This window comes from Anser anser, assembly GCF_964211835.1.
Source record: "Anser anser genome assembly, chromosome: 1".
In the NCBI taxonomy this organism is placed as follows: domain Eukaryota; kingdom Metazoa; phylum Chordata; class Aves; order Anseriformes; family Anatidae; genus Anser; species Anser anser.
In genome coordinates this window covers 195,791,372-195,817,162 of record NC_139720.1, presented here as the reverse complement: position 1 = coordinate 195,817,162, position 25,791 = coordinate 195,791,372, and the positions used below count along the sequence as shown (strand labels likewise).

General features: G+C 38.6%; 1 protein-coding gene across 1 annotated transcript in view; it reads right to left on the bottom strand.

Moving 5' to 3' along the window:
* GUCY1A2 (guanylate cyclase 1 soluble subunit alpha 2) overlaps positions 1-25,791 on the bottom strand; it is a 157,272-nt gene that overhangs the window by 63,460 nt on the left and 68,021 nt on the right. Inside the window, exon 5 of the mRNA XM_083823966.1 lies at positions 3,938-4,423. Within this exon, the coding sequence (XP_083680092.1) occupies positions 3,938-4,423 (486 nt within the window). The remainder of the gene's footprint in view (positions 1-3,937; positions 4,424-25,791) is intronic.

The window sequence follows — 25,791 nt, the reverse complement described above, 5'->3', positions numbered from 1 at the left end:
GACAATAATTCATTGCCCAAAACATTTAGTACTCTGTGATCAGTTATGAAAAGTGGGACTCATCACTTAACAGAAAGTGAAGTTCAGGGTTAGGAGAAAATCCACCTTGAAGAAACGTCTTCAGCAATGAATATTGCACTGTCCAGAGAAAGGACAAAGAAACCCAGCTAACATACACAGCCACCCAGCCAATGAATGCATGACCAAAAAACCAGCCACAGCACGTGCTGTCTTTACTGTATGCAGCAGTTAAAGGACAAAGAAGAGACACGGGGTTGTTTCAGAAAGGTAACAGAGGAGAAAAGAGTTAAGAAAGCAGGCCTACCCAGGCAAAAAGACTCAACAACAAAAGTATTTAAAATGAGCCTATATCAAAGACATTATTTAGAGAGAGAAACAGAGGCTGCAGGAAGGTTGAACATAGAAGATTTCAGCCTGCAGGGATAAGTTTTAAATGCTAGCCACGACTGTGGCATATCTAAATAGTTTTTTTAATAAATAGGTGGCTTAGCTGAAGCATCGTTTCCCAGCTCTTGGCTCACAAATGACAGGAATTCAGATACAGAGAAAAACAGGTCAAAACAAAGATACAGTCAAGTCAACCAGTATGTACTTTACCCAAAGCAATTGCTTTCAAAATTTATTGAGATCTTATCTTTCTCAGTACTTTTTCTCCTGGAGCCCATGTTTCTATCTGCATGTCCACAGACACTGACTTACCAAGCAGCTCAGGTCTTCAAATCTGCAACTGCATTGCTATAATTTGCACTCCCTGCTTGACAGCATCCTTTTCTCCCACTCCTCAGTACCAAGCCAAACATGATTAGCTCAGATAGTCAGCAGCACCAGTTCCCAAAGGCACTGCCAGGTCTCAGTTCTCTCGCATCCTCTCTCCTTTGTGATTACCCCAAGAGTGTCCCTATTCATCTTTTTATCAAAGCTATATGTAAGCAGATTCTTTCTAAAGTTTCACTCTCTAAAACACAAATTTCTAGAACTGTCACCCAGGTTCGTATCATGATGCATCTCAATTACTGTGATGTTCTCCTTCAGCCTGTAGGAATGTAATCTGTCATCCCTCGTATCCATTTAAAATTCTGCTGTGAAGTTTATTTTCAGAGCCTATCATTTGCCTGTGTCATTCATACCTGCACATCATTCCACTGGATACCCTTTCCCTGTCTCATTAGTTATAACTACTTACTTTCATTTCCAAGGTATTTCAAAGTCTGACTCATCCCCTTTCAGCCCTCAACAAACATTTCTTATTCTTCAACCAACACATCATTACGCTTGCCCTCCATGTTCTATGTTAAATACAGGCATCTTTGTTCTTCTTTCCATGTCATACTTCTCTGTAAATATTCCTGAATGAATAGTATGAGACAATTGAAAAGTATTATGTTCATTACGGTCATTGTCTGACTCCAAAATTAGAAGCACTGAGGTTCTGAATTTAAAATGCTGTAACAGTAAAGCTGGGTGAATAATTTACAGCATGGAATCTATTTAATGAATTTTGCTTAATATTCTGTTTACAAAATGATGAATATTTGGTATTCAGAAGTACTCTCCAAATAATCTTTGCAAATTATTCTTTCCATGTTGCTTCAACACAAGCAAATTTGAAAATTGTTGTGTTTTGATGTATATATAATATAGGTCACAAGATGAATTTCTGTAGCCTAGTTACAGGACTATATCTTAGAGGCAGGCTGCGGGTACAAACACTGGTGATTACATATCTAAAATTCACTGCTTGACAATAACTTCTAAAATTATAGTTGTGGTGTTGATCATACTAATAAAATTAGCTTCCAGAATATCATCTGAACAAATGAAAAATATAAACACATGAGCTATTTTTATTTAAAAATGCAAATGCACTTTCAAAAGGAATTGTCATTTTATTTTAAGCCTGTTTCTCTAAGGAAATGAAAGAGGGTTCAACGCCCAGGTTTTCTGTCTTTCTGTAATGCTTAACTGAGTCACTTTCACCTAACCCCACAGTAACTTTTTTAGACTCCTAGTTAAAAGGAAAAAAATGAAGAAAAAATAAACCCTAAAGATTTCAAAGACCAAGTTCCCACAGGTTGGGAGAAGATCCATGACTGGATGGATGTGGGAGATTCAGAACAGTGTCCCCAGCGGTGGAACTGACTGTCATGTGAGCCCGGCAACAACACGATCTTGTTGGCATCCCGGGCTCAGCGATCAGCAAGCAGGGCAGGTGCACACAGCTCCAAAATAACCACAGCACACACCACCCTGCTCACTGGAAGGGGGGCTGTGGAGCAAATTCAGTGGTGGTGGGGCTGTAGGGATGCTCAAGGGACATGGGGGAGTAGGGTGATGAATGAAAACCTAGGATGAAGTGATCTGAGGAAGAACTAGATGTATTAAGGCAGTAACAGTGGAGAAAGGGTGTTAGATACCCTTCCATAGAAAAATAGGATTTGTTTATTCCTATTCTCATAGAATTACATGGGGGTCTAATTTTTTTTGGAGTACTTGTACCTTTTTGGGATGCATAAATCTTACTTTGCCTATCTGAGCAGCCACCATATTATTTCACTGGTCAGGACAATATTGCTGTGCAGTAACATCTTTCATCCAAAGTGGCGCAAAGAAAGCTAGGTGAAGGGCAGTAATACAAGGTCTAAATGACATAATATTTGTGAGTTATGTAAAAATATTCTTTCATAGTGTTCTCACAGGACTCAGCCAACCTTCCTTCCAAACAGGTCAGAGAGTATGAGATACTTTACTTCCTATTGCTACGCAACTGCAGTTTTTAACAAAAAATGTCCTGAATGCCTCAAAACAGTTAACTAAAATAAATCATCTGGGAAAACACTAACTACACCCATGTACCAGATACAGCATGTGAAACAGGGTCACTAGATATGGCTCTCAGCTGCGGGTCAGAAGTCTCTCAAGTCACATTCTCAGAGTTGGCTTGAGAACCAGTGCTTTAACAGATTAATACAAACCAAGATCAAACTTCCAATCTTTTCCAGCTATAACACCACAAACATTTTCAAATGATGGTCACTACCTTCCGTTGTAGCCCTCTTCGAGCATGGCATTTGGCTTCTGAGCAGGAGTGAAGGTGTTTTTAGTTTTTTGTTTCTCACTGCTCTAGTCTGCCGGTCAAAGGCAATAAATTATATTAATCTCCCTGTCTTGGGTGTGTTTGCCTGTGATGGTAACTGTTGAGTGATCTTCCTGTCCTCATCTCAGCCCTTGAGGCCTTTCCCTCATATTTTCTCCTCGCCTTCCTTTTAGGACAGGGAATGAGAGAGTGTGGTGGTGTTCAACTGCCCTCCATGGTAAAACCAATAAAATGGACAACAGCTGTCTTCCTCCTTGTGTTCAGTGGAAAGTTAAATCCTTTATTACCCTCTTTTTAAGTGAATGCCTTGTTCTTTATGGAAATCTTTAATTTATGAAAAATTATTAAATTAATAATAAATTAATAAAAATAAATTAATAAAATTAATTTATTGAAAATATAAGTGTCTAAACCTGAAAACATTCAGGTTTCCGCTGAAACAGAAATTATTTGAGTGCCTTCCAGGAGATGTGTTTTAGGCTAGGATAATCACTATGGACTTCAGCACCCTTAGTACACTGACCAATGTGTCACTTAAAGGAAACCAGACTATATAACCAGACTGTAACTCAGGAGGTGTATGTCCCTGTAAGAAAACAGGAATATGGCATATATTCCCATGGGGGAAACACAATGACATCTCAGCATCAAAGTATTTGATCTTCAGTGGACATACTTCAAATTTAATTTTTTTCCTGTGAAACAAATAACTGCCTTTCCCATTTTTAAAGGCAAAGTCTGTAATTTAAGAAGGTGGCTACTGGTAAGTTTTTCTATCTCAATTTCAATTAGATTTTGCTAACTTAGGGCTTGAGCTGTTACCTTGTAGATGTCCAGGAATCCACACTGATGGTCAAACCGTGTGTATAGTTCGTTCAGCATGCTGATGACCTGCATGGGTGTGCACTGTGCGCAGATGGCAGTGAAGCCAACAATGTCCGAAAAGAGCATGGTGACATCATCAAATTTCCTGGCCTGAACCTGCTGCCCCTGCCACAACTGCTGAGCCACTTCTTCAGGGAAAATAGAAATAAGGAGATCTACTGTTTTCTTTTTCTCCTCTTCCAGGGCTTGGTGTGTGCATTCTAGTGTTGCCTTCAGCTTATCCATTCGTTTTTTCAAGCCATCCTGGGCCTTCGCTTGCTCCCCAACCAATATGACATCGCGAGTAGCATCGTGGATAGGAATGTCCGAAAGGTGGAGGCCTCGGCCCATCAGTTCATCCAGCTTGTCCACACAGGGGGACCCCAGAAACAAAATTGAATTTGATTCTGGCACATGAATCATTTGTCCTTTAATTTCCATCACCTGAAAAATAAAAATAAGAACAGTTTAGAAAAGTAAAAATCAGTTTATAGGTGGATCTCCATTCTATCTTCCCCCTATTTACTCTTCAGATAGAATGATAGCCTTTTATACCACCTATTCAAGTAATGAGACTCAATAGTCTACCCACCAAGGTGAGTCATAAAATATCCTATACTCACACAAAAATATTCCCAAATCAGATGTTGGACTCCATTCCAGCCCGATTAAATACAAAAGCAATCACAATTACATGTATTTCTCAGAATCGGTATAAATACTGTTTCTAAGTTTTGCTCCTAAAATGTACCTGGTCTTAAATCCAAATTCCAAATTAGCTTCTTCTCTGTTAATTAGATACAAATTCTAAAACCATAAAATGAAAAGGAAGCTACAACTATCTGAAAGCAGACCAGTTAAATAGTGAAGTAGTTCTTTTTCAGCAAACAGCTACTAATTCAAATGTGGCCATGCCATTGAGTAGTCAAATAAGAACAGACATGAGAAAGAATTCTATAAAATAATGAATGGCACGGAAAAAGTGCATCAGTCCTCCTATTTCCATCTGCCTTCTCGTATATGCAGAGTACTTGAAGGGTGACATTCTGTTAGAGTTTGCAGATTTCTTGCTGATACAGATCTGTATAATTTGTATTTGCAGAACAGAAGGAGGAACAGTAGGAAAGGAGTATCAGAAAAGATCAAGGGCTCCATTGCACTGTTTTACCAATTTTACATTTGCCTGTTAAATGGCTAGGTGTCCCAACTTCTGAATGATGTCCAGTGCCTGATAATGAATGAGATCCTGGCTCATTAACTCTTGCACCAGGACGGCAGTTCAGCACAAAAATATCAGATTGAAATGCACATTGAAACTCAACTGTAGTGATATATTTCAAGTTTGGGGCTACATACATTCTGATTTTTAATAACTTACTCAGGTCACACAAGAAAAATTGTCAGTTAAAGCACTATTTTTCACCTGATTATAGTATAAAAAAACAAACAAACAAACAAACAAAGATGAACATGTTTTGCTTAAGCAGAAAAGAATTAAATAGGATAAAGTAGCCATCTTTGTAAACACAGCCTCTCATAGGCTCTGCCATGAACCACATTCACTGTTAATGTTTTCATTCCAGGAGTACACAAAGAGCAGGGCAATATGCACTAGGTGACCTAAAAAACCCAGTCTTTAACCCAAGAGATCTCAGATCAAGGATCTCAGAGTCAAAACAGATGCAACAAACAAACCTTTTGCATCTAAGCAAAGAATTCTCATAAGCGTTAGGAACCATGTCTTAATTCTGTATTTTTATATTCCACAAAATCCCTCCTGAAACAAAAAGGTCTCCTCCAGTCACAATTTCATGCTTCATGCACACATTTTCTCATCCTCACATGATTCAGCATATCACTTAATCCTCCTTCCATCCATAATCCTCCCAAGCAAAACAGGAAAACCTCAGGCAGAGAACCCAGAGGTGTCTGTAATAGCAATGTGATTTAAGCATCCAGAGGTCTGGAAGCTCCTGCTGTGCTGACAGCTACTCCTGCGTGGGACCTTCCATGTTTGGGGGAGATGTAGGGAAGCTCCTGTTTCTATTAGGAATTTCCTACATCAAGTAATTTGCTGTTATTGCAGATCCTACTGTCAATATGAGGACAAGCCTATCCTGTCCCCATGTCCCATCCATTGAAGCATACCCCATCCTGCCAGCAACGCAGCACATGCAACTTCTGATGTCAGCCTGGGAACTCAGCAAATGCAAGAAAATAAAAGAAATTAAAATTGTCGATTTTCCAAATTTATATTCCCACATACCTACTAATATCTACATTTCTAAACCTTGTTTCCTCAACTCTGATCTGGGAGAGCAATCTCTGGGAGAAAGCTGATCAGCTATCTAGCTGGGCAGATCGACTACTCCAAGACTAATTGTTCTTTTTAATTTTTAAAACATATGGCTCCCTTCTTAACACATAAGGGAAATAGATGCTTTCTTCCTGCATGCAGCCTCATGCTGTCAAAGGACACACGTGAAATTGTTTTAACTCTGAAGTGCAAATTGCTAAATGTGAAATACATAATTTAGCATTTCTATATTCTCTTCTTACTTTTTCACCCTTTCCAGAGAGTTTTTCTTTTTTCCTATGTCCAGAACATCACTGGTGTACAGAATAAATGTACCTCATATTATCACTTCTCTCTTCCACCTCCAGGAGAAAAGCGGGTGTCAGCTCCAGAGGTAAGAGTGTGACCACAGCCCCTGGCTTGCCTGGCCCGTCAGCAGGCAAGCCACCTGGCTTGGAGCCGTGCTTCTCCTGACAACCTGCTGTGAGACTAGAAGAAAATTAATGCACCCCTCTGTGCTCCTGCTTCTCTTTTGTCAATTTTAGGTGTTAAACTCTTTGATGTGATCTCTATCTGTGTGAATATATTGTGCCAACCATCCCCGAGTGGATTCTTCCCTGGGAACACTGACCGAGTGACTAACGCAGTAAGCAGGCACTCCGGAATCCTGTGCTCTGCCTCTGGGTAACCCCAGGCAAATTATCAACTCTAAGTGCTTATTTGTGCTTTCATCACAGCAGGAACAATGATATCGACCTCCCTATAACACATTTTGAGACTTCTGTGTGAGAAGCAGTGAAAGACAAGGGCAATTCTGTAAAATGCCTAACTAATAATAGCCTGTTCCTCTGCCCAAGTGAGCTGAGCCCCTGCCTAAACAGGGTTGAGGGCTTCTACAGCATGTTGAGAAACATCTGCAAAGGAGCTGCTCGGCTTCCTAAAAGTGTCTGTTGCAGTTTAGCCCAGCAGAAAGCTAAGCACCACACAGCCGCAGTTGGATGGGGAACTGGAAAAGAAAAAGGTAAAACTCATGGGTTGAGATAAAGATAGTTTAATAGGACAGAAAAAGAAGGGATGATGATGATAATAATAATAATGATGATAATAATGATGATGATGATAATAATAATAATAACAATAATAATAATAATAATAAAGAATATACAAAGCAAGTAATGCATAATGTGATTGCTCACTATCTGCTGAGTGATCCCGAGCTAGTCCCAGAGCAGTGGTTGCCCTCCAGCCAGCCCCCCCAGTTTTATTGTTCCATTGCATGGGACATCCCTTTGGCCAGCTCCTGGCTGTGTCCCCTCCTGGCTGTGTCCCCTCCCAGCTCGTTGTGCACCCCCAGGTACCTCGCTGGCAGGGTAGCACCAGGAGCTGAACAGTCCTTGGCTCTGTGTGAGCGCTGCTCTGCAACAGCTAAACATCAGTGTGTTACCAACATTATTTTTCTCCTAAATCCAGAACACAGCACTATACCAGCCTCCATGGAGAAAATTAACTCCATTTCAGCTGAAACAGGACAGCATCAGATGTTCAATGCTATTTAGACTTTACCCTCTGAAGATTTTTATCATTTGCTTAACAGGAATTGTTGATACTTTCTATCATTCTTTGCATGTCATATTACTGATTTCAGTGATTCTTGATGTTGGTTGTTTCTTTTTTTTTTTTCCTTTTTTTTTTTTTTTTTCCAAACTAGCCTGCTAACCTCTTCAAGAGGACAAGCAGAAAAAAAAGTTGTCCCAGCTTGCCTGGGGAAACACACGCTTACAAGACACAGCAATAGAGAACAGCAAAGACTACATCCTTCTGCTCAGCCTTTACAAAGTCCTCTCCCTTCCAAAGAAGTTTCAGAGATGATTCAGACCTGTTCTAGTGAGCTTTGAACTGCAGCTATGATTCAGCAGAATCTCCTTTTCTTCCCATTGGAGTGTCTCGCCTCTTCTCTGTATCTTGAAGTATAACTGAACAAAACGGAACATGGGGTTTTCTTGGAGCTAGCCACAGCAAGTTGCACTTCTGGGCAGCTCCCCAGAGCTGTCCAGCTCTACACCCAGACCATAAGCCTACAGGCAATCAGGATTACATCATCTATCTTTTTTGTAAGCAGGGAAAGATTGAAACACTTCTGTCATCTGTTATATTTCATTACTGCTACATTTTATTGCATTCCTATCTCTTTAATTATCTTCTCACAGAATAAAATGAGAATAATTCCACTGTTTTCAGAGGCCATTTTCTGATATACAGTGGTGTAATGGAATTGGGAACATTTTGAAATGAGCAATTGCATCTTATGTTTTACAGGATTATGTTGCTGTGAAATCCTAAGTAGCTCCATGAAATTAAAAAAAAAATAATAATAATAATAATAAAAAGTTGCTCTTTTACTCTCACTGCAAACCCACTGCAAAGAAAAGAGAGCACAAAAAAAAATCCCTGATGCCCCAGGACTCTTCCTGCCTTCCTCTCCCAAAAGACCCACCCAGGGAACACTGACAGACTAAAGCTGCTGTTTGACAACATGAGACAGTCTCCTACTGTGCTGTACACCAACAGCTACTTCAACAGGTACACATCCTCCCAGCTCTGCAAGCTCTTGGTTCACACCACACTGGGATTAAGTATGGATCTTCTGCAAAATACTAATGGGAACATGAGGCGATATTTTTGAGAAAGATTTGAGGGTTTAAGAGTTAATTTTCTTTGCTCTTAGGCCTGGCCCATGTATTCTGCAACCTCTGCAATCTTCCCACAAATTTCAGTGGAGCTTCTTCTCTGACTTTGATCAGTACATAATCCTTCCTGAATTGCCATAAAAGCTTTCTGTTTTTAGGGTTCTTTTTTATTAGGAGTGGGTTAGGAAACTCAGAGTGCTGTGTCACACTTTTGTAAACAGTTGCACTCACATGCTTTACGTCATTCAATGAATAAAATCAATGACAATAAACAGACCTTCTTGTTTAAAAGGCATATTATTAATTAGAGGACTGGGGGAACTGGGGGAAAATCAGCTTATGACAAAGAAGCCTGGACACCATCACACATTTCAAGGTACAAAGAAAATAACATAAGCTCATAAAAAAAAGAAAGCATTACTTCATATTGAGGATGAAAGTATAGGGTAACTTCTAGAAAGGTGAATTAGCTGCTAACCTAAAATCTAAACCAGCCGTGTTCACTTCTTTGAATGCCCTCTTGGATACATGACAGTGTCTTGTGAACATTTACAGCAAGATATTCCAAAGTATTTAAGCAGTTAGTGGCTATGGGGATTTTGTGAGCACTGGACAAGGCAGACAGTAACTTCTCAAAAGTAAAATAATGACTCTGGTTGGCATGTTTCCAGGTGACGCATCTAGAAGAAGGGCTGCAACTACAATGAAGACAACGAAATTCAAAAAATCTCTTAAATTGGAGAAATGGGCTAAGAACAGAATTCCAAACAAGGGCAATGAATAAACTAAGACAGAAATAATCAAATACAAAAATAAATGCAGAATAACAGTTCCTAAGAAGATAGCTCAGAGTCTACAGAGTAGAAGAGAAGAATGTAAGCCAACAAGTCATGCTGTCATTAAGAATGAAAACATTTTACAAGGCTCTATAAACAATTATATAGCTTGCAAAACATAGGAAGTAATTCTCCTCTGACCATCAGTGTTCAGGTCCCAGATGGATGAATCTGTTCGTGTTTGGTACAACACATAAAGAAAGAAAGAAAGAGATGGATCAATTGGAGAAAGTCTGGTGAATTTGATGAAATGTCTAGAAAATATGACATACAAAAAAAGTAGGATGGTTTACCCTAAAGAAAAAAAGTCTCGGGATTGGGATATGAAATTCTGCAAACATAGTAAGAGCTAATGCAAAGAAGACAGACTGTCCTACACATCCAATGGGAAAAACTTTACAGAGAAGGACTTGGTGTTCATGGTGGACTCCACGCTCAACATGATCTAGCAATGTACCCTTGTGGCAAAGAAGGCTAATTGTACCCCGGTCTGCATTAAGAGGAGCACTGCCAAAAGGTTGAGAGAGATGATCCTTCCCCTCTACTCAGCACTGGTGAGGCCACACCTGGAGTACTGTGTTCAGTTCTGGGCTCCCCGGTACAAGAGAAACATGGACCTACCAGACAGCGTCCAGCAGAGGACCATGAAGATGATGAAGACATTGTGGCACCTCTCCTATGACCCTTCTTTGTGGGTCCCTTCCATCTCAGGATACCCTATGATTCTATGTTTGGCCAAGAGAACTGGGATGCTTCAGCCTGGAGAAGAGAAGCTTTGGGTAGGGCATGATCTTATCAATGTCTATAACTACCTGAACAAAGCGTGCAAACAGGATGGAGCCAGGCTCTTTTCAGCAGTGCCCAGTCACAAAATAAGAAGCAAGGGGCACAAACTGGCAAACAGGACGTTCCCTCTGAACATCAGGAGACACTTCTTTACTGTGTGGGTGATGGAGCAGTGGAACAGATTGCCCAGGGAGGTTGTGGAGTTTCCCTCCTTGGAAATATTCAAAAGTCATCTGAACAAGGAAAAGTCATTACAATCTCCCCAATACTCCAGCTCTGCTTGTAGAGCGGGGTAAGTCAAAGTAATAGGCAATAGAACTAACTGTGGAGAAAGATTCATAGGAATTAAAAAAAAAAAAAATCAGATTCACATGAAAACCGGATCTTATCTGTAGGCACAAAGCATCTAAATTCAATAAATGAATCACAACAAAATACCAGCTTCCAATACACATATCTTTTGCTGAAAAAAGCAAAGAGAAATATATATCATCTCCACAGAAATGGAAAAAAAAATTTTCAGTTGAGCCTTAATGCAACTGCGTAAATGAGGCAGAGTTTGCTCAGCACAACCCAGGACGTTCTCAGGTTCTTTTTGAAGCAGAACCCTGAGCATTTGCTTATGAGCTTGGATTTCCAGCTCAATGCATTGTCAAAAGAACATGATTCCACACAGCAGCAAAGTGACTGTTAAAAATTTTTGGTTATTTATAGAAGTCCCTGGGGTGTTACATAATGTGCAACAGTCCCCAAACCAAAGGGAGTAAATTTAACATTTTATGTGTGTTAGATTCTTCATAAATATAGAATGGCAGCATGAATGTTGTGCTTTGTATGCAACTTTACTTAATTGTAAAGTATGAAACGTTACTTAATCCCTTAAAACCGCTGTTAGGTCACACACACTTGGATTAGCATAGTAGGTTTTCAGGTATCAATAACACATCTCTCAGCTACTTCATTAAAAGCCAGGATATGCAATGCAGATGTACTGCTATCCACCTTATTCCAACAGGATAGGGTTACAAACTTACAGCATCAGTGTTAAATAATAATAATAATAATAATCATCATCATCATCATCATCATCATCATCATCATCTCTTTGTATTGGTCAAGAGCAGAGCAATGAAAACAATTTTCTGGGAAATGCCCATTTGTTTAGCAGGAGATTCTTCTCCAAATCCTCTGATCAGATTTTTTTTGGCACTTAGCAACCCAGTGGAGCTCACCTGGCTTTTACATGGATCATGGTTTTAGAAACTGTAAGGATTCTGCTCTTAGACCAGCACACAGATCCTGAAGTTATGGACTTGAGAAGCCCCATGCAACTTCTCAGTGAGATTTATATTCTTGACATAAAGTTTAAAGTAGACAGGAGGATTAACTGCTGTGAGCAGCTGTAGATTCTGAGGAGGCTCCAACTTACGGGTTATTTCACAATTTTTTCATGTAACTCTAAGTCAGCCAAAAGCCTTTTAAGAAGACTCCAGAAAACCAGAAGCCCTACTTCTCAACAGGAACTCTGAGAACTGTGGTAGCTATAAACATGTTCCAAACAGGAGACCCTCAAACCACACATATGTATTAATTTTGCATTTCAACCAAAGCAAAATGCAGGTTTTTGTACTAATGACCCTATCACAGTTTGGTTACAACATGGCCAAACCAACAAAATTGTAAGGGAAAATTCTCATATTCAATATTCTCTATGTGTTTAAGTAACATAAATGGAATGAATTATGAACATAAATTGGAAACTATGTTTCCAATGAATGTATGTTAAACTACTTGGTATAATAAGTCTTTCCTGAGGGAAAAATGGGTTATTTTTGTTGCATTTTTCTTTCCATTTTTAAAAAGGGATGGAGAGTGAGAAAACAAGAACATAGCATTTGAAAAAGTCATTAAAGCTTTCTGGAAAGTTGGTTCTTCAGTTCAAACACATCTCCATTAGTCTGGTAAGGCAGTGAGGTGAGGATGACACACATAAATGCACGTTCAGTTTGCCAAATTCACAGAGGTAAAAATCATACTTGTTGCAATTAGTTTATCTGAAATAATTATGCCAATTTAATAGGTATGGTATCTAATACAACGCTTTTCTTGTCTTTTTTTTCTTCTCCTACTTCTATTTGAAGAACATTAATAGAACTTTATGGATTATCATTTATAATAGTCATTCCCTGACTTCCAAAGGTTTCTTCTGTGAGTAAGTCTTAAACTGTACTTAGTCAAAAGAAAATCTGGTAAATCTTGTTGTAAAGTTATAAGCCTCAGAGCAACATATTAATATATTTTGCTTGGCCAGGAACCATGGTTTCACTTTCTGACTCCTGGAGAGGATGTGAAAACTCCACAGCTCCTGCCCCAGGAGCAAATCCAAGAGCTGTACCACAGCCTGGCCAGCACCTGGGTGGGTGTCCATGGGGGTAAACTTTACACACATAATGGCAAGGCTGTGGCTCACCTCTGGCTTTGATTGTGTTCAGCAGCTCCTTAGCACATCTGCCTTTAAACAGACAGCTCTGGATGTGCTGAATTAAGAGCAAAAAATTCCACTTCAGAATAGATTATACCATCATTAAGTACCATTGTCTTCTCAACTATTTCTTTAAAACCCCATCTCTCTTCTTTTTTTTTTTTGGAAATTATCACACAGAATAGTGTAGTGACCAGCACCCAGAGCAAGGTAAATACCCAGTACGTTCCACTTGACACAATTTTACAAAAGGTAAAATCGCTCACAGAGAAATCTTTTTATGATATATCTCGAATATAAAATAATAAGAATAATTTGATTGCATTTCAAAGGGGTTTTGAAACAAACATGTCATTCTTTCGTTTGCATCACTCAAATCCAGCATCAAAGACCTTTCAATTCATTTTGAACTATTTAACAAAAAGTTAAGAATATTTGAACTATGCAACAACAGTTGTAGCTGACTGAAAGACACTTAAGGAGGGGCTCAGTCCTTCCTACAGCTTAAAATTCATCCTGTTCCATACATCTAGGCCTTCATTTTTTTTTTTACTGGTACAGTTGCCATACAGCAGTGTACAGTCATGCCAGTGGAAAAAAATTAAGGAGATAAAAATATGCTGGAGACCCTACTCTGAATTGGACCTTTTCTTTCTAAATGTTGTGCAGACATGCCAAATCACACCATTCCTTTTCCACTGAACTTACAGTATCAAATTCTCAACTTTACACTCAGGATGATACAAGTAACACCACCAAGACTATCTACCTGGTTGAAACCAGAAAAGCTTCATGCATTCATGTGATCAAAACTTAAATTAATTTATGCCTGCAAAGGCCTTTATAACTGACAACTGTTAGTTGTAAGTTTGTTAAAGACAGATTTTTACTGATACCTATCAATGTCAACCAAGCACAATTACAGAGGAACGTGCCAGTGCACTCTGAAGGCAATAGAAAGGCTCCCATTTGCCAAAGAATTGTTACTTCTGGGGTTAGTTCATACAGTTATCACCACAAGATTAGAGCAGCTTGTATATTTGGTTTATGTGGCAAGGTTTTGGTGGCAGGGGGTATATGTGGGGGTGGCCTCTGTGAGCAGAGCCCAGCAGCTGCCCCAGGTCAGATCAGAGCCAGCTCCAGACGGCTCCAAAAGGGACCCACCGCTGGCCAGAGCCGAGCCATGAGCGGCGCTGGTTGGGCCTCTGGGAGAGCAGATTGAAGGAAGGGGAAATCTGCTGTGCTACAGCAGCTGGGAGAGAGGGGTGAGAGCTGAGAGAGAAGCAGCCCTGCAGCCCCCAAGGTGAGTGCAGCAGGAGGGCAGGAGGTGCTCCAGGCACGCAGCACAAGTTCCCCTGCGGCCCGTGGAGAGGCCCCTGGTGGAGCAGGCTGTCCCCCTGCAGCCCACGGGTCCCACACGGAGCAGATCTCCACGCTGCAGCCCGTGGAGGAGCCCCCGGTGGAGCAGGTGGATGTGGCCTGGAGGAGGCTGCGGCCCATGGAGAGCCCCCGCAGGAGCAGGCCCCGGGCCGGAGCTGCAGCCCGTGGAGAGGAGCCCACGCAGGAGCAGGGGGTCTGGGGGGAGCTGCCGCCCGTGGGGGACCCGTGCTGGAGCAGTTTGCTCCTGGGGGATGGACCCCGTGGTACGGAGCCGTGTGGGAGCAGTTCTGGAAGAGCTGCGGCCTGTGGGCAGCCCCCCAGGCTCAGTTCGGGAAGGACGGCATCCCGTGGGAGGGACCCCACGGGGAGCAGGGGCAGGGAGGGACCGTGAGGGAGCGGCGGAGACGAAGCGTCAGGGACTGACCGCAGCCCCCATTGCCTGTTCTCCTGTGGAGCTCGGGGGGGAGGAGGTGGAAGGGGAGGGGGGGGGGGGAAGGTGTTTTTAGTTTGCTTTTAGTTCTCACTGCTCTAGTCTGTTATCATTTGACAATAAATTACATGAATCTCCCTGTGATGTGTCTGTTTTGGCCATGACAACAATTGGCGAGTGATCTCTGTCCTTATTTCAACCTTTAAGCTCTTTCCATTGTATTTTCTCCCCCTTTACCTTTGAGCAGCAGGACTGAGAGAGTGGTTGTGGTGGTGTTCAACTGCCCAGCAGGGTAAAACCACCACACGGGTGCACAAATCAGTCTTTCACCTAATCGTTCCATTAGTGGTCTGCAGCTCCTAGCAAAAGCTTCTCGTTTGAACATGACCCATCCCAGCTATCTAAGCTGACCTGCTATCAGAAAGTGCTCCTGCTCATTCTGTGGTATCCTTTGCTAAATATCTTTCCTTTCCAGGTTAATTTTTTTCTTTGTGGAAATTGTTTTTTATCAAAATGTAGGGAAATGCTTAAATGAGAATATCCGTGTATTCATGAGAACAGCAGACAATGAGCGGTAGAAGTAGCTTTCCCCTTTGATCTGTGCAGAACAGGTATATATAGCAACCATTAGGAGATGTGAAGTTTCATCACCAGCCTAGGTATCTTTAAAATCCTGTGATTAAAAGATCTTTTAGGCCATTCAATATCTAGCTTGCAGACATTTTTCTCGTTTAGGATTTGTATGTTCCAACTCCTTCCCTGTTCTATTTCATCTTAAATATATAGATCTGCTCCAAATTCCTGTCAGCACCACACCAAGGAAAACTGATTAGAGGTGGAGTTATCTAATGTTATTTTTACTTTGTTTTTCTCTTTATTACTCCATATATCAAGTACTTTTTCAGCTTTGATGAAAGACTTTATCATTGGAATCTGATATTGAGATGAATCAATTCTGATCTTTTGTTGCAGTATGAATTTTCAGAACACCATGACAAGAAATTTCTGCTTTTCCCAGTCCAATCGTTCTGATGTTAGATATAATTAGAAAGAGCCATTCCAGCTTTCATTGAGGTCACTGTAAACACATCTAGCTGATTTTAGTAGGAATTGTACCAGACCTTTAAAATTAAATTTTCTGTATTTTTCTTAAAATGATTAAATTTCTTTCAGCATGTTCAACACAATGCATTATACCATGAGCAGACCTTTCATCCACAACTTTCTTTAGTTACTATATTTGACCTGAACCAGTAAAACATAATCTTCATGTGGAGTCTCTTTCAGGCCATGTAAAAGATCTGAATTTGGGAAGAATGCATTAATAGTTCCAAAATCCCACAATGCATTTATTTTATAACTCATCAAGAAATAAAAAGCAAATGCCTTTAACTTAATTATAAATAGAATATGGAATGCGAGAAGGAACAGCCAGGATGTAGTGAATATGCACATCTCTATGTGTTAAAATATTTGCTTAGCTTCCATTTTGTTCAATGCAATTAATTCATTTTTTCCTTGAAATAGTAACAAAGGAAATTAAATTAATTATGTGAAAGGTGGTATTTTAAAATCAAGACACAGTCTCAGTTGCCTTATTATTCTAGTGCAAGATAAAGAAAGCGGTCAAAGCGAGTTTCTATGACCCAGGCTGACAAGGAGGGAGAAACACAAAGTTGTCCCCAAGGTTTTAGCTGCACAGTATTGCTGCCTAGGGGCCACCAAAGCCTGGAGGTAGCTTGGTCCTTCAAGTGCACAGGGATGGGGCAAGTGTATGGACGCAAATGGGAGGTCCAGCTGTTAGAGGAAAGGAGGGAAGTGAACAGCCTATAAATGTTAAGAACTGCTGCCTTAGGAAGCTCCCAGTCAGCTTGCAGATTTCTGTCCACGGATACCTCAGGGGAGGTTTGCACATTTGGTCAGTACTTGCTGTGAGTGGGCAGACCACAGCCAGCCCAGCCCCAGCGGCCACAGGACTGCCTTAGCACAGCGCTCTGCCTCAGCTGAAGAGCCCTGCTGAGAAGCAGAAAATATTTGCTCAAGCACAGCATGATGCTAATACAGCTACCTGGCTTCTGGATCGGGGCCAGCTTACCATTCACAGGCTGAAAGACTAGGTGAAGCTATTTTGAAGCTGTCTGTACAAACTGACAGGACAAACTTCATGCAATTTATGCAAAACCTGACCTGCACCTAATTTGGAGCTAATTTTGAGCACTCCAATCAGCATTTTTACTTCTACGATTCTTTGAGTATTAAAGCATTTAAGCATAAAATCCTGATGTCAAAAGTCAGTTTTAAGAACAGGATCAAGGTGCCTTTCAAAAACTCACTCACTGTATTTCTATTCCCTTCAGAAGAGTCAGGAGCACTTCCCTTCTCATTCATAACTGCCGAGTCCCCCACACTATTGGTTAGAAAGTTTTTAAACAGGTCCCACTGTATCGTGTTGTAAATAAATTTATATAGATATATATAAATAATAAAATAAATAAAATAAAATAAAATAAATAAAATTAAATATAAATATAAATATAAATATAAAACATTGTAAGAAGATCCTTCTGAAGTCTAAGTGCATGAAAATCTGAAGGGAATTCCTCTAGGAGCTGAAGCCATTCTGCCACTGCTGAGAGCAGGGCGCTGATTGTATTACTGCTCCACATTCAGCAGCCTCATTACATACCTCATCTCAACAAAGACAATCAAACTCAACAAACAGTCCTCCATGCTGTCTGATGGAGATAGAAAGCTGTGTTTGCAACGTCACAAATAGTTACATGGCATGGGCTACTCAGGAAGGGTGACTGACAAAAGTCTTCCAGATATATCCAGGCTAGATGTAATGTTGTTGATGCAAATGGATAATGGATAATACACAGTTTTGTCTTCAATTAATTTGCACTGACACTGTAGTGGTGTACTAAACTGTAATATGCAGATTTTTCCTACATTTATGATGGAAATCCCAATCCATAGTCTCCTCTGAGCATTGACCATTTATATTTTATGGTACTCAAAATAACACAAACACAAAAAATAGAAATCTTTCCCTTGTTTTCAAATGTAACTTACAATATTTGGTTAGACATGATGTCCTTCAGAATGTTAAATTTTAGTCATTTTATTATTTTGCATGATCTCTTACTAAAGCATTAAGAGTATGTACATCACTTTAAGCAATATTAAATGTTATTGCATTCTGAAGGTGATGATTCTATTAAATAAAACTGGTTGATGCACTGAGAATACAAAAGATAGGACCTCAGCTTCTCGTCTGTGATCATGTGGTTTATTTATAAAGTCATTTAAAAATAAGCTAATTCTCCCAAATAATCTATTCGTGCACAGTATTCCATCAAAAGAATAATCACCAAAATAAGCGACAGCAAAATTTAGTAGTTCTTAATCACACTGCAGCAGTCTTTTGATTTAAATCAATGGGATTATTCAGAGATCATCTGACTTTTTTTAAAAAGGAGAAACTGTTCCTGTATTAACATGTCTTGTAAATTAGACAGTTCACATTCACTGAGGAGAAGAGAGGAAATGAAGACAATTTCCCAGTTTCAGGTAAGAAGAAATGGAACAGAAAAGCAGACCAACTACTGTCTATTTCTTTGTTAAGACACAAATGCTCCCACAAGATAGAATGTTACCTTTTGTTTAAAGAAGGTTTCCAACAGCTGTAAAAATGCCTGGCTCTCTGGGAGAGGTGCTCCTGATCCGTAGCAATGAAAAGGCCTAATCTGAGTTGGATGAAGCTAATGGGGAGGCTGTTACTGATGGTAGCACATTCTAGGACAGGTAGTTGTAAATAAGTGGAAAATCCCTCCTTTCTCAAATGATCAAAATACATTCATGTATTTTGTATTTCATTCATTTTACTGGAGGAAACAAGATTCTGGGTTATATCTACCGATAAATGCAATATGAATACATTGTGCAAGTTTATTATAATAAATTGAAATAGTCTGGCATAAACAACTCTCTGATAACACTTGTGATAGCTAAACAGTGTAACAAGCCATTTTCCCCCAATTCTTCCCACACAAAGGAAATAACACCATTTGCTCAGTGAGCAAAAAAATAAGGTATTGTTTACCAAAACTCATTCTGATGGATTAGTGATTTGTGAAAAGACAAAAGAATAAAATCTCTTTTTCTCCCTTCTGCTTTGGTTGATGGCCCCTCAATCAATCTAAAATACCCTTATTTTTCATACAAAACACATCTGAAATATTTTAAATGACCACAGGTCAGCAAGGTACTTCAGTTATAGCTAGGCTCTCACAGTAAAAAATCCTGACCTAGTGACATAAATTGCTAAACAGACAAATTTAATAGAGAAAAGTCTACCACAGGCTCTTCTCTATGCTACAAGATTATATACTATTTGAACGTTGATGACCATGCATAAAATACACCATCTCTGCTTATCATGGTTTACAACGTCCTAATGCTTGTATTTCATACCAGCAGCTAACAAGTGAAATCAACAGAAAAATTAAAGTCTGTTCTGTGAAAGCTTGCCAGAGAAGAGCTTTCATATTCCCAGAGCTGTATTGCTAACTTCAGATCACCAGAAAGCTAAATTCTGTTGCAGAGCAACATTGAATCTCAGTTCCACATGCATAAATCACCACAGTCAGGAGAATTGTCTGGGCTTCACACAAGAAGAAAGGACAACAACATAGCTGGCTCACAGTGCCTAAACATTTACCCTGTTATTATCAAGACATACTTGTTAGACAAAGTAAAGTTCCTAATCTTGTACTAAAACCAGACCACAGAAGAAAGGATAAGTTTTAGAGCTACAAGATTGTTACAAGTATTTTAGTTTGCAATAGACTAAATCTTCTAGAAATAACCCTAACATTGAAGTTCATTAGTAATCAACCTGCAAACTAATCCTTCTGGAGTGAGAATTGTAATCAGCAATGTATCTGAGAAATATATTTTTAACTTCACTTTTTGTCACATTTGGTGATATTTTCATATTCAAAGCTGTTACAGCTAAACAGATCCAACAATGCTGACTTTAACTAACTCTTCAGTCGCCTTCAAATACAGTCCGTCCCTGAGATAATGCTGGTAGGTGTATCCTTAATACTCACAGTGACAGAAGGTGGTCATAAACATCCTGGCATTATATCTTTTTCTGTCAGGACATTCAAGGAAAGCAAAATATTTCATGGGTATACATTAATTAAACCAAATGCTGAAATAAAATATGTATCCACATGGACTCAAATTCAAAGCTCTTTAATTCCATCATGAGTATAAATAAAGTGATGAAAATTAAAACAAATAGCTTTATCCTTATTGAAACAAATGCTTTCAATCTTATTGAGAGGAAAATACTGTATGCAGTAATTTTTGTTTGTCTCAAAAATTTGAAAAAAAAAAGTTGTAATATTAGCTTTTGAAGAAAAAAAAATATAAAATGGCAGAACTCTGTCTGGTTAAGGAACTTGAAGTTTGGATTATTTTTGATAAAGATGGATCGTTAAAAGGTCACACTGTCCACATGAGGCACTATACTCTGAGCTGTGATTAATAGAAATAGTTTCCTATTCAGTAGTTACAGGGGAAAAAAAAAAAAGTGGAAATGTTGTATTACCTGAAAGCATATTTCCTAATAAAAAAAGGCTAAGAAAATTGAATTAACTGATAGTTTGATATTATCAGGTTCAAATTAAGTTTGGGTTGTAAATGTTTTAATTAAATCTTGTTTTGCGATATCTGGGCCAGGAAGAACAGAAATTTTTCTTTCCTGATGGAGCACAGCATGCTTACAAAAATTCATCTCAAAGTCTGGACACTCCTTTTCACTGGATATTCTTTAGCAAACCTTACTGCCATACTGCTAACAGGACCTGACTTGGTTTCTTCAGCTATACGATGCAACATCAAAGTGACCTCCCCATCCTCCGCTCCATCTTGGCCGCTGTTCACCTCCACACCTACACCTATCAGACTATACCTTTCTTAGTCAAACCAGAAGCATTACGTGACATGCTTTCTTGTGCTGCTGCCACCGTGCTGTTATTCTGGTTAAACAGTCAGTGCCAGGAACAGCCTGTCTCTGGCAACCTGTGTTAGCTTTACATGCTTTTTGACAAGCCAGACCAATATTCTAACACAAAAGTAATGATTTTCCTGTGCTTCTTTATACATCATCTTTAGAATACTATGTATTCTTTTTAAAAAGAGGCTGATAAGGTACTTTTGTGCTGATACTGTGATAACACAACACTTACTGTATGAAATTTGCCATATTAGATTAGCCTGTGGTCCTCCTACTCCTGTGCCCTCTATCTGCTGTTGACCAATCAATACCAGATACTCCAGACTAAATCCCTATGGCTGCTGATGTATTTTGTTGCTGAGGGAAAGTGCTTGTTTCTGTGAGTTTGTTGGATTTTTTTTGTTTGTTTGTTTTCTTCGGAGGGCTATCCTGAAGAAGTCTTAAAAGCTGCTGCTTGAGATGGGGAGGAAGAGATCAGGAATTCAAAGTGACATAGGTAGAAAACAAAATAATCAGCCATGGGATGCTAACAACAAAGTTCCAGGGGTAGCTCTGGCACAGCAACACCCAGGTCTTTTCCCCATGCTAAGCTTTGCAGTGAGAGGTTCTCAACTTTGCTTCAAAGCAGTAATTTTTTTTTGATTTTCTGTAATCTGGTTCTGATTTAGCCACTAATTGCTTCCCCTTTCTTATAAAAGCAGATGGTGAACTCTTGAGTGAGATTACTGTTGTTAGTCATTGTTCAACAGTGGAAGTGAAGAGTTTTTACTCTGGCTCATAGCATTTCAGGGTTTCCTAATGCCTTCAGAAAACCTAGTTTCATGTCTTTGGTTACTGACTTCTCCATGTGATCCAAGGCCAATTTCCAAATATCTTTTCTCACATACTGGTAATCAGCAACAATCTGCTCTCTGTATTGTTTGGCAAAAAAACTCTTTAATCTGGAAAGGGAACTTGCTTTTCTAACACTATTCAGTTTTCATACTTCTCTCCAGAGCCTGCCTTGATTCTTTTTTTCCTTTTTTTTTTTCATATCATTGACAATAACTGGCAGTGCTTAAACCAGGACTAAAGAAGACTAGTAATTCTAGTTTATTTATTGTAATCTCTTGACATTTGATTTAAACGCTTTTTTTTTTTTCTCTTCTTTTTTTTTTTCCTTCATATTATTAAACGCTATCTTTCCTCTTAAGCTAGTGATTTCAGGAAAAGTCATGACCTCATTTTCAGCAGTATGAATTTAAAATACTGCCCACTGCAGAAATCCAACTTATTCCAAATGTACAGTGGTGTAATAAAGCAGCACTTGATTTATAGCCCCTTCCACAAACTGACTGTGAACTGCCATCAGACGTGAAGCTTTTTCCTTTCTTCAAGCAAAATACAAAAGGAAAAACATTTCTTACCAAGTTTCAGCTTGATTTTCTTTAATCCTTAATTTTAAGTGCTCTGAGAAGTATGAATGTTCTCCAGAATTCTGACATTTTACAGAATTCTACTTCTTTCTACTTCCAATTGCAGAGCATAGAAAGTCCTTTTAGTGGATCTGCAACTAAAAGGAACAAGATCTTCTCTATTGCTTCTCTAGCCAGAGACTGTTTCCAGTTACTCTAAGAACAAGTCTCATTTGACTCCAGGAGAACACATGCCTCTAAAACAAAGATGTTCATAAGTACTGGAATGCAAAAAAAAAAAAAAAATAATAATCTAAAATCATCAAATGACCAAAATTCTCAAAAATGACTGTTTCTGGCCACCAATACCAGAGCTTTTTAATAGAAATAAAATTTCATGGGATGAAAATTAAGGCCTTTCAAATACTTCATGCTCAGCACTCACCATCACACCTCCATAGCTTGGTTGTCATATCCACTGTTTTATTTAACCTCACAAAAAGTAACAAATACACAACTTTACCCACAATGTTGTGTCTGATTAGAGGACTCAGGCTGCCTAAATGCCATATATGTATTTTTAATGATGGATCACATTGTGTTGTAATGTTACATTATTCTAGCAAATTATTCTGGATTTGTATTTCACCTTTATATTCTTTGCAGAATCTCATATCAAGAGTGACATGGTCATGATAAGGAATATGAAAGCAAAGAGTAGAAATGAAATTTACTTTATTTTCTTTATTTTCCTCTTTGGGCAGAAAGACTGCCTTATTCATTTAAGAAGAAGAGACAAAGTTAACAAATTGGATTTCTATTTAGGAACAGTAAACATTTTTGTGTGTTTTAAATTATATAATCTGTAACATGCTTTGGAGTCAGTAACATATATTTTTTTTTCATTTTCAGCAGGTATGAGTGTTGGTTTATTCTGTTTTCCACAGAAGATCAGGTTCCATACAGGGAAGTGCACATATTGTCTTTAAAAGAAAGTGGAATAAAGAAGGATTCAACACAATAGAAGCTTCAGCTTATGTGTCTAGGAGTCCTTTCCTTTCTATCTTGGATGATTCAAGAATATATTTAATTTGTTTTCCTAATCTTCCAGCATAATTCCTCCTTTTCTGGAACCTACGCAATATCAAGTGTAAACAGATATACTAATAAAATGTAGTTTCTGACGCACTTGTACAGCCATGTAACAAATCTAAACTTGTCTTGATCATCTTTTCTTCCCATATCTTTGCATATCTTCCCAAAGCAGCCTCAGTAATTACTGACATCATGTGGCACAATTATGGACTTTGAATCAAAACAAAAGGCAGCAGATTGCAATAATTTTAGATGGTAATGAATATAACATTAGATTATCAAAACCCTAATGAGAACCAAGGTGGTTTGAAATGGTATGCTCAAATCAGAATTAAATTTTGTATTCCTTTTGTAAAGATAAATAGTTTAAACTTCCTGAAAGTGTTATAATATCTAAATAATAAGCAGTAATGGCTCTTCCCTCACAGATAACATCAGGAAGGACATACAAACTTAATTAATGTTGCACAAATTCTTGGAACACGTGCATATATGTGAAAAAGAACAAAAGAGATAAAATATAAAGTATAGATAAATCTGCCTAAACATGAAAGAGGAGTGAAGAAGAAAAATCAGTGTCACCCTTAGTTATTTAGCATATCAGAACTTACCAGAACAAAATTATCCTTGTCCCTTTTTTATTGTTGAAATATATTCTAGATTTCTAAGCATGGTCTAAGCATGATCCCTTCTTGTTAGGAGATACTGCAGTAAAAATAAATACGTCACAGGTCATATGAAAAATCTATGCCAAGTAAGTTCTTGGCTCTAGAATGTAGTAAATAAGATTGCCTGTGAGCTCCCAGATTATCACAGCACCCACTCAAAACTGATTTTCCACAAAGTTAAGCAATATAAAGGTTCTTTCCAAGGTTTTATATTGACACTCTCCTCTGTCCAGAAAAGACCCTCTCCTTTTCTGTTTTTTTTTTTTTGACTATAAACAGAACATTTGTTATCTAAACTATACCTTTTTTTTCAAGCAAACATCCCACCTTCAATGTAACTATGAGCATGGAATTTTTTACTGATTTTGCTGTTCTTTGATCTGTTATCCTCTTCTTATTTTTCATTTTCCACTTTATTAGACAACTGTGAGTTGTCTAACATGCAAATGCTGTGTTTCTAGACCTTCTATCTATAGCACCTTGTGGGCGCTATAAAAAATAGACAACACCTTGTGTATGCTTCTTATTTTAGTATTCAACCCTTCAAATAGTTACGATTCTGTCAGCAGTCACAACACCTAGGACAGTTAAGCAACAGAAAATGAGCAATGGGTAGCAATATCCATTAGCACTTTGTTACTATCTTTTAATTTCAGGATGAAAGATGAAAAGCTCCAGCCAAAGAAAAACATTTTTTTCTGGGATACTGTACCTTTCATGTGTGTTAGAGGATATGATATATTCCATCTGTTTCCATACATAGACTAAAAAAGAAGTTAATACTGGGAAAGTCTCATTGATAGAGCCAATTATATAGTACATTGCCTCCCTAACAAGAAGCATTAATCGAACTAGGACAAATACTTCTCTCATTTATACAGATCTATAAAAAATATAAACCCACTCGGTCAATGCAGTTATGCCAGATTTACAGCACTGTGATTGAATATGGAATTCGTCTTTGTTTTGGATGAGTGAAAGAGGATTTGGCAGGAGAAAACAATCATAGAGCAAATTCCAACTCTAGCTCTTTTCTTATTGAAGAAGTCTCTCTGACTTCAATGGAAATAGGATCAAACCAGCATTCAAGCTTGATCAAACTGTTCTTTTTTTAATCTAGCAATTATTGTCACATTGTCTGGAAAAAAACAGCCATTAAAAGATTATAAATGTTCAAAGAAAAATTATAAAATATAATCTCTGCAGCCATAGAAGAGGAACAATTAATTTTCTTTAAACTAAGTCTCTTCAAAAAGCAACTAATGAAGAAAAAGAATTGCTAAAAGAATAAGTATACTTTCCCTCAGATGCTAATATTGTCGATATTTTTCCTCTTGACTGAACTCTGAAGGTAAATTTGTACTTAGCAGCCATAATAAAGCAAAAATGAGAAATTAGATCATTACTGTTAGCCAACCATGTCCAATTTCATACTAGGTTTCATACAGCAGCAAGTGTGTGCCCCTTAAATTAAAGAAATGGAGTTAATTTGGCACAGCCTGTAGCATGTCTTTTGTCTCCTAGGACAGTGCTGAAGCCATCTATTGCATTAGCCAAGGGGTTTAAAAATCCAGAGACTGCTGGTTCTGTAGTCCAAATTGAATAGCCTAATTAGGGAGTTAAAATGCATGACAACATGGAGAATGTCATTCAGTAGCCTGCCATTTATAGTATGGGCTGCATGATGGGAACTATATTACAAAGTACGCACTGATTTTATTAGGACA